This window comes from Microtus oregoni, unplaced genomic scaffold (genome assembly GCF_018167655.1).
Source record: "Microtus oregoni isolate MIOR12 unplaced genomic scaffold, Mior012 000018F_ref0000195, whole genome shotgun sequence".
Classification (NCBI taxonomy): Eukaryota; Metazoa; Chordata; class Mammalia; order Rodentia; family Cricetidae; genus Microtus; species Microtus oregoni.
Window position 1 is genome coordinate 36638459 of NW_024543077.1, and position 13806 is coordinate 36652264.

The following is a 13806-nucleotide window of genomic DNA, read 5'->3' on the forward strand; positions in this document are numbered from 1 at the left end:
AACTGAATTGATATTACTACTGTCCTCAAGTTTTGCATACACGCAGGCATACTTACACTGGGGTGCAGACCAGAAGGTAATGGCCGGTATCTTCTTTAACTGTTCTCCACAATATTTTTATTTTTTCACGCATTTATTTTCAAAAAGTATCTTGCCGGGCATGGTGGGTCACACCTTTAACCACTTAACAAGGCAGAAGGCGGCAAATCTCTGCGATTTTTTAGGTGAGCCTGGTCTACAGAGTGAGTCCCAGGACAGTTAGGGCTACACAGTAAGACCTCTCTCTCTCTCTCTCTCTCTCTCTCTCTCTCTCTCTCTCTCTCTCTCTCTCTGTGTGTGTGTGTGTGTGTGTGTGTGTGTGTTTACTGCTTGTGTGATTGCATGTAAGGATCTTGTTACCGTGTATATATGTGGATAACCTGAAGGACCTGCTTTTCTCCTTGTACCATGTGGGTTCTGGGGGATGGATCTCAGGTTCTAGGCCTGGCAGCTAGCCCCTCTCTCTACCCACTGAGCCACCCCACTGGGTCTCTATCTTATATTTGGAGACCCGGGTCTCTCACTGAACTTGGATCTCACTGATTCGGTAGGCTGGCTGGCCAACAGGCTCTGTGGACCCCATCTCTGTCTCCTACCTGCCAGCACTGGGGTTACAGACATGCACTGCAGTGCCTAACATCACAGGTGCTCTGTGTGTGTGTGTGTCTTTGTTTAAATCCCAGTCTTCACACTTGTAAGTCAGGCACCTCACCCACTGAATAATCTCAACATTCTGGCTCTCATGCTTAAAACCAGACCTTTTCTGGTCTGTGTAATAATACACACAATACTTGTATAGACAGATAAGGAATGTCTACTTACATATTTGATGATGTTGGTTAATAATACAAGAAATATGCCTGTCCCTACCCCTGTCCCCAAGAAATATCCCATCTCATTTGACTCTTTCTATCCAATTCTATAACAGTGTTTGAGTTTATGGTAAATTCTCAAATTATCTAGTGCCGTCTGGCAACTTGGAATTCTAAATCTCTGGTTGCTTCTAGATGCCCTCGGAAGTTAAGTTTATTGTCTAAACTTAAGAATTACTTCTGGGTAACTTGCTAACTAGAACTCCGGGCTTCTACTCTCAAAAGCCAACTGCGTAACTGTAAAGTGATCTATAAATCTGTGTAATGTCTAAAACCCTTCTCATTCTTCTTACGCTGAGAAACTGAGCACCGAGGATTATATCCAGTGGGCAGTGGCAAGGGGGAAAAGATTGTCTCTGGTGGAAACATATACAATTTCTGAAAGGTCACACAGACCCTGTGACCTATGAAGTGGCCATAGAAACGTATGTGAAAACCTATAAGATATCAAGTTGCAGAACGTCTGCTTTTCCTGGGACTTGACTGTGTTGAGCCCATATCCTGTGCCCAGCAGGTACTCTGCTTACGAAGGCCCAGACTTGCAAAGAAGCCTGTTTAACGCTTCTTCCACGGACAATATTTTAGACCATGCAAAGCAGTAAGAAATCTTTGTACCAAATGTGCTTGCTCACCAAATTTATTTTGGGACGTTCAGAACACCAGAATATGACAAATTAAAAACAAAGCACCCCAGATTGCTACACGTTAATACCTGAGCGGAGACGGAAGGTAAATGCTCACCTAATAAAACTACATCGTAACGTGGGAACAGAGGTTAAAAACGTTTACAAAACTCAACAAAGCACAGGAGCAGCACTTTTCCCCCAAACCACAACTGGTTCAACGTAACAGCGTTAATTATACCGTACCAGAAACACACAGAAGAGAACACGCACACGTGTTCGGTGCACTACACGCCGCGCGACGCACTGGGGGAGGAGCATGCATGTTCGGACGGGGAGATCTGCACGACGGTCATCGTTTTCAGCACACACTTTCGGACAGGCTTCTTGCACTAAGCCTTGTTACTACACACTAGAGTTTACGGATGAGCACAAAATGGGCGTGCAAATAAACGCTAACCCCACTGAGTCTCCCTCGGCAGCCACGAGTCATCTGCGCTCTAAAGGTTTAACTGTAAGGGTAAACACTGACGTCAGCTGAGAGACCTTGATTATGCACACCCTTGTCTAAACAGCCCCGCTGTCAGTCTTACCAGGCTTGAAGGAAAGACACACTGTCGTTTCTACAAGTTTTTAAGAGACTCTTATTTAAATAAAAACTTGAACAGAGTAAAGGAGTAGTGAAGGTGAAACAGGACAAGAGAAATACACTGAGTTTATGTCCAAAAGTCACGTGGAAAAGCAAACAGTACACGGGGATCCGGACGCCTTTGGAAAAACAGCGTGATTATATGATCAATCGAGTAATTTGGACTTTAATGAAAATCATACTCCTTGTTTTAAATAAACACAATATAAACGCTAGACTTTACATTAAATTAAAAACAGAGGAGCTAATTCTCCCATGACGCCATAAAATAATTAGGCAGGAAAAAGAAAATGAGAGGGAAATGGTAACGTTTTTTAAAAAAACGACATTGATCTGAGTTCAGCCACTGCAAAATCATTACTGGGTTGATACCCCTTCCTTGAGAAAAAAAAAAAAACACAAGTTTCAATCTGCCACAACACGGGGCACAAGTCTTAGAAGGAACTCACATGTTTGATAAGATCATTACCAATAAGACAAAAATACATTTCAATGATTAATTTTTATATATTCAGTAAGTTTAGAAACAGGAGGGCTGTGACTCTCCCTTAAAGCATCTCCCCCAGAAACTGCAGTCAAATCTAATTTCCCAGCTATATTAAGACTAAATCAATTTTTTTTAAAAAAAAATAGAACAACCAAAAGCAGCTCTGGAAATTAAAGGAGGTCTCAAGAATAACGGTTGTGTGGACCCTAAAGGAGGTGTGGGCCAATTTATACTGAAAATTTATAATTTCAACCGCTTGAAAGAAAAGGATTTGAGGTGAATTTGAGAAGGCCGCCCACAGTGAAATATCGAGATACAAAAATCGCAGGACGTTGCTTCGTCATTTTTTAAGGCACAGTCTGTTTTATCCCAAATAAGTTCAAGGTCACAGTGATGATATATATATATATATATATTCAGTTTTGGTCTGGTTTATCTTGGGCACGTTGTTATATTTACAATTAGTCCTAGGTTGAAGAAACCACAGTATGGCTTCACAACGATACACCTTAGTTCCCATTTTGAAAAAATCTAAGTATGTAACACAACTTCCTAGTTTATACACAATAAAAAATGAAGATCTCTCTCCCAACCACACATCGGGGAGGGGGAGATTGGCATGAGAATTCTGACAAACATGTGTTTCTCCACACACAGAGCCAGCTTATGTTAAGGACAGGCGTCTCCTACTTAGGCTAAGGCCATGGCACACGACACACGCACCCTGTAGCCAGCTCGCATCATAAACCACCTTTCTATCTACAGTCCCTCACAGTTAGATAACCATTACTCCACCAAGACCAAGTAATGTCGGTATCTGGCTTTCCACAGTACTTGGTACAAGGTGTGCCCTGCTCAAAGGTTTGCTTCAATGGACTACGTTAGGGTCTAGTGGACAAACACTTGGGACTGAACAGAAACAGAGAACAAAAGAGAGCCCGCAGGGCAAGCATTCAGGTATATAAAGAGGACGCATAGACCAAAAAAAAAAAAAAAATGGACTGAACAAAATTCACTTTTCGCAGCACAAAGTAAGACCACAGCGGATGACTTCTTCAATTAAAGAAGCTGAAAGACGACCCAGCGAATTCAGTTTCCACCCAACAGTATCAGGAAAGCAGACAGAAGCGAGCACATGGTTCTAAAGCTCTGAACAGCTTCAGAGAAAAAATACAGTGTGGCGTACGTTTTCACGGTGTGCACATTTATTGTAGGTCTAGATGAAAAATACTGGAAAAGATGACTCTTGTTTTAACCCCAACATCCTAAGAGAAGTTCCTTGGCACAGATATCCGGAGGTATTTTACAGTTTTGTTTAGCTTTGGTGGCAAAGTATGTTCTGCTACCCACGGAGGTACTCACAAATTCCAATGCAGATTATGCTGAAAAGAATTCAAATGTATCTTTATTTTCCTAATAAAGGGATGTAAATAGTCCAAAATGAAACAGCACAAACCACGTGAAATACAAACACACCGGCCACTAGGCTCTGGAGCTGTCAGTAGGGATACACAGATCTAGAAACTTTTGCCAGAGTAACATTGCTACCTTACGAACACTAAAAATCCAAAGAGCATTTGAAAGAGTACGTGCAGTTCACAAAACGGCTCCCCGTAGGTTTCCGAGACAAAGAGTAGGGTATAGATAACTGTACACTAAACGGATCAAACAGCAACAGATAGAGTTTCTCATTGCCGTTCAAACTGGCCATGTACAGGAGGATTATAGATTACTTCTGACACAAGAAAATACCAATTTTACACAAAGTCGTCAGAAATGGGCTGGTTTCTCCTAGGGCTTCAGGTGGGTCTGGACAGCGTCCCATGCCAAACATGTAAAGAAAATGATTCTTGGTTTATAATGACTGGTCACAGACGGTTTGACCAAGCTGTGGCTCAGACCCTGGTAGCTCTGAATCACACCATGACCCAGCCGCGGTTACGTCCCTCGTGCTAACAGAGTAACAGGCCTGTTTCCACTGTCTCCGGAGTCTATTCCGTCCTCAGATGTTACTACCACGTACAATTCTGTTTTTCTTTATTCACAATGTGTTGTAAAAATGAAGACGTTTATGCATGTATGGTGCATCTTTGAACTGCTCTGACTCCCATTTCCCACAGTCCTATGAAAAGTTGGGAACGTGAGGTCCCCGGGGTTTTCTTATGTCCCCATGCCTCAGCAAGCCTCACGTTGAAAGAGTAGAGAATCACGGAATCATAAATGTTTCTTGTTCAAAAGGATTGGCGATGATAAAATTCCAGCTCTCAACCTCACGGCTAGAGTGAGTCCTATATTTTCTTGACCTGTTTTGGGAGGAACTAATGTCGCAAACACAGAACCTTCCGTTGCTCCCTTTATTCCTGCCAAGTGTCAATCTCCCCAAATGGATTGTGAACCTCGATAAACTTCACAAACTCTGTTCTACGATATCCAAACTCACAAACTGTCCACACGGATGAAAACCAACTAGTGACCCAAAGCCTCAGCCTACTGTTGGAATTCTCCCAAAGGATTTTTTTTTTTTTTTAGAGACCACTTACTAAATGTCGAAGGGCAACATCCTAAAATCCTGCCTCGATCGACCTGAAAAACACAAGGCCTGCATGAATTCAGACCTGACATCTGGGGAGAGAAATACAGGCCACCTGATTATCCCATGATTCCGGAACCAGCAGCTCTAGCTTATCTCACGGTACCTCTTAAATGTTTTGTGTGTTCATGTGTGTACATGTTTGTGTATGTGCAGAGAGAGGTGCGGCGGGGGGCACAGGGGACGACACAGAATGCTGGGAGCCTTCCTCAATGACTCTCCACCTTCATTTTTGAGGCAGGGTCTTTTTACTGACCTCAAAGCAGGCCAGTGTGGGTAGGCTGGCCGGCCGGCAAGCAGCAAGGATCTACCTGTCTCCGCCACTCAGACCTGGGATTCTAGACACACATTGGTCAGCCAGTTCCTCCTGCGGGTTCTGGGAATTTGCTCTTGGGTTCTCATGTTCCAACAGCAGGCACTTCAGGGTCTGAGCCATCTCTCCAGGCGTGTGTCCCACCTTCCTCCTACAGCATGCAAGAACTCCTGAAAACCGAGTTCTACGTCCCTTGATTTCCCTCCACCATCTTCCACCAGAGGTACTAAGGAGCATGGTGAAACGGACACATCACGCTGTGAGAACTCTAAAGTTTTCTTTAAAGAACAGAGACTTCACAGTGGATAAGACAGTCTGCCTTGTACAAATTTGTGAGCACTGTGGAAATGTGTCATGTCGATACACACGACAATGTAATAGCAACTGTGCAGCAGGCCGACCTCCTGAAGTTATTTCTTTTTCCGCACTGTAGAATATTTTATAGTTCACTCAAGAAAAGTTATCCCTTTGCCGGGCAGTGGCGGCGCATGCCTTTAATCCCAGTCCTCAGGAGGCAGAGGCAGGTGGGTCTCTGAGAATTCAAGGCTAGCCTCCACTACAGGACAGCCAAGGCTACCAAAGAAACCTTGTCTCAAGAAAACAACTGAACTATCCTTTATAAACAGTTGAAATTATATAACTATAATATAAAAATAATTTAAAAGACTAATCAATACATGATTGATACATATTAGGCAGCCTCAAAGATTAGTGTTAACCCAGCATAAACGGTTTCTTTAGAATCACAGTTCTGAAAGTTTTCAATACATGATAATCAAGAAAGGAATAGAATGTATTTAATTTTGGCATGAAATGAATCCAGACTAGCTGTGGATACTTCAAAGGTAGAGAAAGTACTTAGGAAACACAGGTAGGACTGGACTCAGTCCCTGGTGTGCTCATGTATATATACACACACACAACTGTAATAATAATTTCTATCAGATTTATCAGGTCCTGGAACTAGAGAAACAGCTGGGTGAAGAGAGCTGCTGTTCTGGAGGATTTGAGTTTGGTTCCTAGCATCTTTGTCCAGCAACTCACAACCACCTCTATCTCCAGCTCTAGGGGATACACTGCTCTCTTCTGGCCACAGTGAGCAACTGCATACACATGTGTGTATATACATATACATATACACATACATACACACACACACACACGAATCTTTTTAAAAAATTAGCAGGTCTGAATTATAATAGCACTAACTCTATGAGGGTGTTTCAGAAATACTGAGCATTCAATGTTCTTAACAGTCTAAAGTATACCCAATCTATTTACTAGCAAAAATCCAGTTGTTTAATAAGCACAACACTTACTAAAAAACTCAATTTCCTAAAAAAGAAACCACAACAGTGGAACTCAAAATTTGATGTATTACTCTCTAACTTAACTGCCAATTCAAGTGACACTGGTATTGGGACTATGGTAATAAAACACATGTAAACATGATAGGTAAAAGCAAGAGATGCTGAGATAAAGGAAATCCCTTTTCTTACAGGAGAGCAGCCTTCATCATCAGATAGTCTACCTAGCTACCTGTATCTAAGTACTTGAAGAATATTCTGTCAACGCATGTCCTTGTATGTTCATGTGTGAGTGTGTATCTGGAAGAAGACTCTGTCAGAGCATGTCCTTGTATGTTCCTGTGTGACCGTGTAGAGTGACAAAGGACCAAAGACCCACACCACGATTCTCTGGGATATTTTGCTGGCATAAATAAGACTTGGAGGATTGGGAATAAATACTTTCAGACAAAAACCATTCTAGCAAGAATTAAGTGTGCTTTGATAACAAACGTACCACTCGTGAGTAAGGACTCAAACTTGCTATATCTTACTTAGTAGTGCTGGCTAACCGTGGAGATGCTAGATCTCACAAATAACGAAGGCTGTAAAAAGGTCTCTCACACCAGATTTCTGTTAAGATTTTGTAGATGCATGTCCTAATTCAGAAAGTCAAAGTGCTCAACTACCATTAAGTTGAGACGTCTGTAATGTCACTGACAGTGTAAAAGAACATGGATATAGAGGCTGCCCAGACCTGGCGAAATTGAAGCAGGTATGTCCGTGTATGTATGTATGTATGTATGTATGTGTGGTATACCGTGAGAAAACTGTATGATCTGATGAGCTCACTCTCAGATACTGAATGAACAGTACGGCGTAGTTTATTCTGTTTGACACATTTTCTGCGACAAGAGACTAAGACGTCCGCCACATCTAATATAACTGTTTTCCTTTCGGAGTCTTAGTAAGTGAGACTAGGAACACCTAACAAGCATGATGCCAGGCAAGACAGCAACGGAGTCACATAAACTAACGAACCCCTGTGGTAATACCATCACCCTCTGACTAATTCTGAAACGGGAAAGACTCAAGGAGGAACTCCCAGGGGAAAATGAGGCCAGTTGCCAAAGTGACTGGCGTGGGAGGAGCCTTCCGGCTGGCAGTGGCGGCTGAGAGGCTGTGGTACCCGGTGCAACAGCGGATAAAACGAGACTGGTTCCCGAAGTGCCATCCTGGGACTAAGAAGTGCATGCGCTCACAAGTCCACCCGTGACTTCACCCACACGCGAGGGCTTCGTTGGAGAGGCTTTGGGCATTTACAGAACACACATCTAGGTGAAGGGCTCTGTGAATCCCGACCTCCTCAGAGTTTCTCCTAACAGAAGGCAGAGAGCAACTCTGTTCTTCAGCTCCCTGCCTTTCTGTTTTTCTGTAGCTGAGAACGAACGAGAACTGGAAATGAAATAAAATGTTACCCTCACTGGCCAAACGGTAGTCCCGGGGAGTGAACCCTGCCAGATTCCACTGGTAACTGAGCAACGGCAGGGCGGAAGCCGGCTCAGACAGGGCTCACTCTCTCAGTACCACGGAGCAATGGCTGCCTACTGTTTCCCTATCAAGGGCAATACTCTACTTCTGTTGACATCTCTCCTTCCCAGGACACCAGAGATGATGCAAATGCCAAGTTATTTCAACTCTGGAATGTAGCTGTTTTAATACCTGATCATTACCAGAGGCACCTGTGGCAACCATCGGCACTGACTTAAGCAGGGGCAGAAACTGAGTGTGCCAATGTGGTACTCACCAGAAAAGTCTTCTGATAATAGACCTATCCGTAGATCTTTCTTGCTTTTAATGTTCACCAAGAGTGCACAGTAAGATTCGTATTTAAAGGCTCAAGAAAAGTCACTGCTTTGAACCTGACGTCTAACAGCTAACAAAAAAGTCTCCCTTTGAGGCCCTTTTTCATCGATGTAAGAAGACTGATAGAACTTTGCTCCCCATCGTTGCCAAAAACTGACCAAAAGCCTCCTTTACGACTGTCTCACTTCTGCGAAACAGCTGTGACTTTTAACCTTTTAAGACCTACTCTGAATATGTCAGTTATAGCAAACAGAAAACCCACTTTTCAAATAAAGTCTGATGGAGCCAGCGGAAGTTCCACAGGAGACGACAAACAACACCGCATCTACTAAGTTTCTAGAAGGTTCACGGCATGGCTAGTTGGTATGTACACGAGTGCCCCTCGCTCATTCCTCAGGCACGACGAGAACACAGACGCTACGTCACGAAACGAAACCATGCTTCGGCGACTTTCCTCACGCGTTACAAAACTAATTTCCTATTTCCAATACTGTAAAAATAGACGCATCTTCTCCGAAGGACCTCGCTGTGCCGGCTGGTGGGGCTGCGCTCACGGTATCACCGGTCCTTGAGGCTTTAAAGCGCTTTTATCGTCCTCTCAGGCCGGCCTTACAGGAAGTTGCAAAATGCGTGGTACAGAAGAGGGACGACCACGAAATTCGGGACCCTGTACAAGTGGGTGGAGCCGAAAGCGATCACGCCCACGGCCAGGGGAAGCGGTAACTGCGAGGTGGACTTCAGTAACTTACTGGGAAGAAACAGAGAAAAGCACAGTTAGACAAGCTACATTCGAGTCCAACAGAAATATGTTCCTCTTTTATACAGCCCTGGAAACTCAGTTGTGATTTTTGTTTACATTATTTAATTCTGTTTATTTATTTCTGGTTTCCTGATTATCCTCTTTTCCTTAGTTTTTTTGTTTGTTTGTTTTGACGGGTTCTGACTGCTTAGACTTAGCTGGCCTGGAACTTGCCCTGTAAACCATGCTGACCTCAGCTCAGACTCACAGAAACCTGCCTGTCCCTGCCTCCCGAGTGCTGGGATTTAAGTTGTGCGCCGCCTGTGCCGTCCGAGTTTTGGTTTTCTGAGATAAGGCTTTGTGACATATGCTATAACCCAAGCTGGCTTTGAACCCACGATCCTCCCGGCCTTCGGAACGCAGGGACGGCAGGAGCATGCCAAACCACCTGGCTTTTTAGGTGATTTTAAATGATGCGATTGTTTTTAATGAACTGAAAGAAAACTGTCTATAGTTTTATAAAGCTCCACAAAAACCATATTTTAAGCAGATAAAGGAAACACACTTCTATCCAAAGAACGGCTATATCCTTACTCGTTCCTTAACAGAAAAATACCAGTTGGTATTTCATTCCACGATTCCACCCTAAAAACACAGCCTAACAAAATAATGTTCTGGAAGACACAGCTACAAAATGCATAATTGAATCCTACTTACAGCTGCAAAATCAAATGAAAAAAGAGAGAAACAAAACAAGACCATGCATCTTTTTCTTTAGAAAGGAACTATATAAACCAAAACATTAACTATTTAAAGAGAAACTAGTTCCAGGGGAAACCCCTTAGACTTTACACTGAAAATGGAGAAACGGAGGCTAGAGGTAAATCTTATCGACACGACCAAGTCAAGATTTGCTCTTGCTTATTTATGCGGTGTATTTGAACTTGAACTTGAACACCCCTCCTTACTACAGACATGGGCCTATGTAGCTCAGGCTGGCCACCAATTCTAAACGGCTGAGGATGGCCCTGGCTGCAGAGCCTCCTGCTTTCCCTCCCATGCGTTCAGACCCAGGCATGCAACAGCACTTCTGCTCCCATGCAAGCTGCAAGCGCCTCCCAGAGCAAAGGCTCCAAGAAGACCAAGAGTTGTTACGAGCACCTCAAACACATCCACATAAAAGGCCCAAGAGCACAAAGCCCTCGCCCGTTACCCAGATGACTCAAATGGACATCATTCAGTCTCAAGTTCATCTACATATATGACTTCTATACTTTTGGGAAGTCAAATCTTAGATATTGTACCACTTAAGAGTTAAGATTTATTTATTTATTTACTTATTATGTATACAATATTCTGTCTGCATGTATGCCTGCAGGCCGGAAGAGGGCACCAGACCTCATTAAAGATGGTTGTGAGCCACCATATGGTTGCTGGGAATTGAACTCAGAACCTTTGGAAGAGCAGGCAATGCTCTTAACTGCTGAGCCATCTCTCCAGCCCCAAGCGTTAAGTTTTAAAAGAAAATAACTGACCCATTTCCTAACAAAACTCCTACAATTAAGAAAACAAGCAGAATATATTTGCATATGAACTACACTTGCATATAAACCACTATCACCCATGGCTTTACTTTTAGAGAGTTGAATTAAATACAAATAAAAAGCATACTTCGAGAAATAAAATGATAAAGGCCAGCAGTAGATGAAGACGTAACGTAAACCACTGTACCTTGACTTTACGGTCACTGTGAAAGAATTTCCGAGAATCCCTACAGCCGGAGTAAGGAGAAACACCAGGGGTTTGCAGGGGTCGGGCTGAAGTTTAAAATAATACCTAGAATAAGAAGACAGATCAATAAGGCAGGACTGTTAGCTATAAAAGGATCAGAATCAAATTAATTAATTTTCAAAAAGTTCAGAGACAATATAGTCACATACCCTTCTGTCAAATTCCAGATTTAACTACTTCAAATATCAACATACTTAGCCGCCGCCAACAGCATATTTTACCCACCTGCTGGGAAATGTCTACACTTGGCAGCCCACAGAACTTTCTCCAAAACAGATCACATGCTAGGGCTTAAAACAAGTCTTCATTTTGCCGGGCGGTGGTGGCGCACGCCTTTAATCCCAGCACTCGGGAGGCAGAGGCAGGCGGATCTCTGTGAGTTCGAGACCAGCCTGGTCTACAAGAGCTAGTTCCAGGACAGGCTCCAAAACCACAGAGAAACCCTGTCTCGAAAACGAAAAACCAAAAAAAAAAAAAAAAAAACAAGTCTTCAATTTTAAGACGCTAAAATAATTTTTTGTTCCTTACCAAATCATAATAGAACAATGATGGAGGAAGGTCATTGGTTAATAAACAAACTGCCTTGGCCCATTTGATAGGCCATCCCTTAGGTGGGTGGAGTAGACAGAACAGAATGCTGGGAAGAAGGGAAGTGAGGTAATTGCCATGCCTCTCCTCTCTGGGTCAGATGCAATGAAGCTCCGGCCCAAGATGGATGTAGGCTAGAATCATTCCCGGTAAGCTACTGCCTCGTGGTGCTACACAGATTATTAGAAATGGGCTAGTCGAAAAGTGAGAGTTAGCCAAGAAGAGGCTAGATATAATGGGCCAGGCAGTGTTTAAAAGAATACAATCTGTGTGTTGTTATTTCGGAGCATAAGCTAGCCAGGCGGCTGGGAGCCAGGCGGTGGGAAGCGGCCTGCAGCTCCCTTCTACAGAACAAGACTAGAAATCAACAACAAAAGAAACCACAGAAATCATACAAGCATGTGGAACTTAAACAATACAATTCCGTATGATCGGTGGGATTGATTTCTTTAATCAAGGGAAATTAAAAAGCATAGAATCACATGAAAATGAAAACATCGCTTATCGGAAGTTTTGGAATAATGCAAAGAAAGTTCAAACAGGAATGTTATAGCTATAAAGGCCTACATTTAAAAAACAGACCTCAAACAACCTAGTGGTGCACACAGAGGTCTTTGCAAGAGGGAACAAACTAAACTCTAAATTAGAAGACAGAAGTAAGCATTAGGAATAATGAGTTAGAGACTCAAGGGACAATAAAGGGGAGTAAGGAAATAAAGAGTAGGTTCTCTGCAATGGTAAGCAATACTGACAAACCCTGAACCAAACTAACACAGAAAAGTCTAGGAGTAAACGGGTTTAATCAGCACTTTAAAACACACACATCGGTTTTCGTCAATCAATCCATAAAAGAGAAGGAACACTGTCAGTCTGCAAAACAGTATTGATCGGATCTCGAGGAGCCAACAAAAAGGAAACTATAGACCCATCTCTCTCGGAAGAAGCAACACAAAAATTCTCGATAAAATACAACAACACAGTTAAAAGACGCAATCAGGCCAGTTTCAACCCAGGGGTGCAAAGATGCCGAGACACACAAATAAAACAACATGATTTAATGCATGGATAAAATAAAGGACAAAACCCATGGGATCGTCTCATTAGATGGGAAAAAAAAGCCTTTGAGAAAATTCAGAATCCACTCATGAAAAAAGCCCTAAGGATCCAAGACTACAAAGATAACAGGTCAGCAAAGTAAAGGACAGACATGACCAACCAAGAGCGAACTTTACACCGAGGGGAGAAAAGCTGCCAGGGCTTCTTCTGAAACCAGGACAACGGCAGGATGTCTACTCTGCTGTTCTTACTCAACAGAATGCTCAAAGTTTCAGTCAGACCAATAAGGCAAGAAGATGAAATAAAAGGGATAAAAATAAAAGAGTCAAGCTATCCCTATTAGTAGAAAATATGATCTTATACTTAAAAGTCCCTCAAAATTCCAGCAGGAAACTCTTAGATATGATAAACACTTTCAGCAAAGTAACAGACATGAAGACCAACGTCTGTTTCTATGTCTGTAGTGAACATGCTGAGTGTGACATCATAGACACAAGACCAACATCTATTTCTATGTCAGTAGTGAGCACGCTGAGAGTGATGTCATAGACACATGAACAAAGTCTGTTTCTGTGTCAGCAGTGAATATGCTGAGAGTGACGTCATAAACACAAGACCAACGTCTGTCTCTATGTCAGCAGTGAACACGCTGAGAATGATGTCATAAACACAAGACCAACATCTGTCTCTATGTCAGCAGTGAACACGCTGAGAATGATGTCATAGACACAAGACCAACATCTGTTTCTTTGTCAGTAGTGAACACACTGAGAGTGACGTCAGAAAAACAGAACCATGTACAAACAGCCTTTAAAAAGTCAACAAAACACCTAGGAATTAACCAAGGAGGCTAAAGATCTCCGCAATAAAACCTGTAAACCACCAAAGACAGAAACCGAGGGAACCC

The 13806-nt window shown here is 42.8% G+C and overlaps 1 protein-coding gene across 2 annotated transcripts in view; it reads right to left on the bottom strand.

The window, feature by feature from the left end:
- Window positions 1-1538: 1538 nt before the first annotated feature.
- The window catches only part of Pgap1 (post-GPI attachment to proteins inositol deacylase 1), a 76146-nt gene continuing 63878 nt past the window's right edge, over window positions 1539-13806 (bottom strand). The window contains exons 26-27 of one of the 2 annotated variants that reach the window (XM_041668023.1): window positions 11196-11300; window positions 1539-9473 (exon numbers count right to left, since the gene is read on the bottom strand). In XM_041668023.1, coding sequence (XP_041523957.1) covers window positions 9335-9473; window positions 11196-11300 — 244 coding nt within the window. In that variant the 3' untranslated portion in view covers window positions 1539-9334. The remainder of the gene's footprint in view (window positions 9474-11195; window positions 11301-13806) is intronic. The other variant, XM_041668024.1, reaches the window with a different exon arrangement.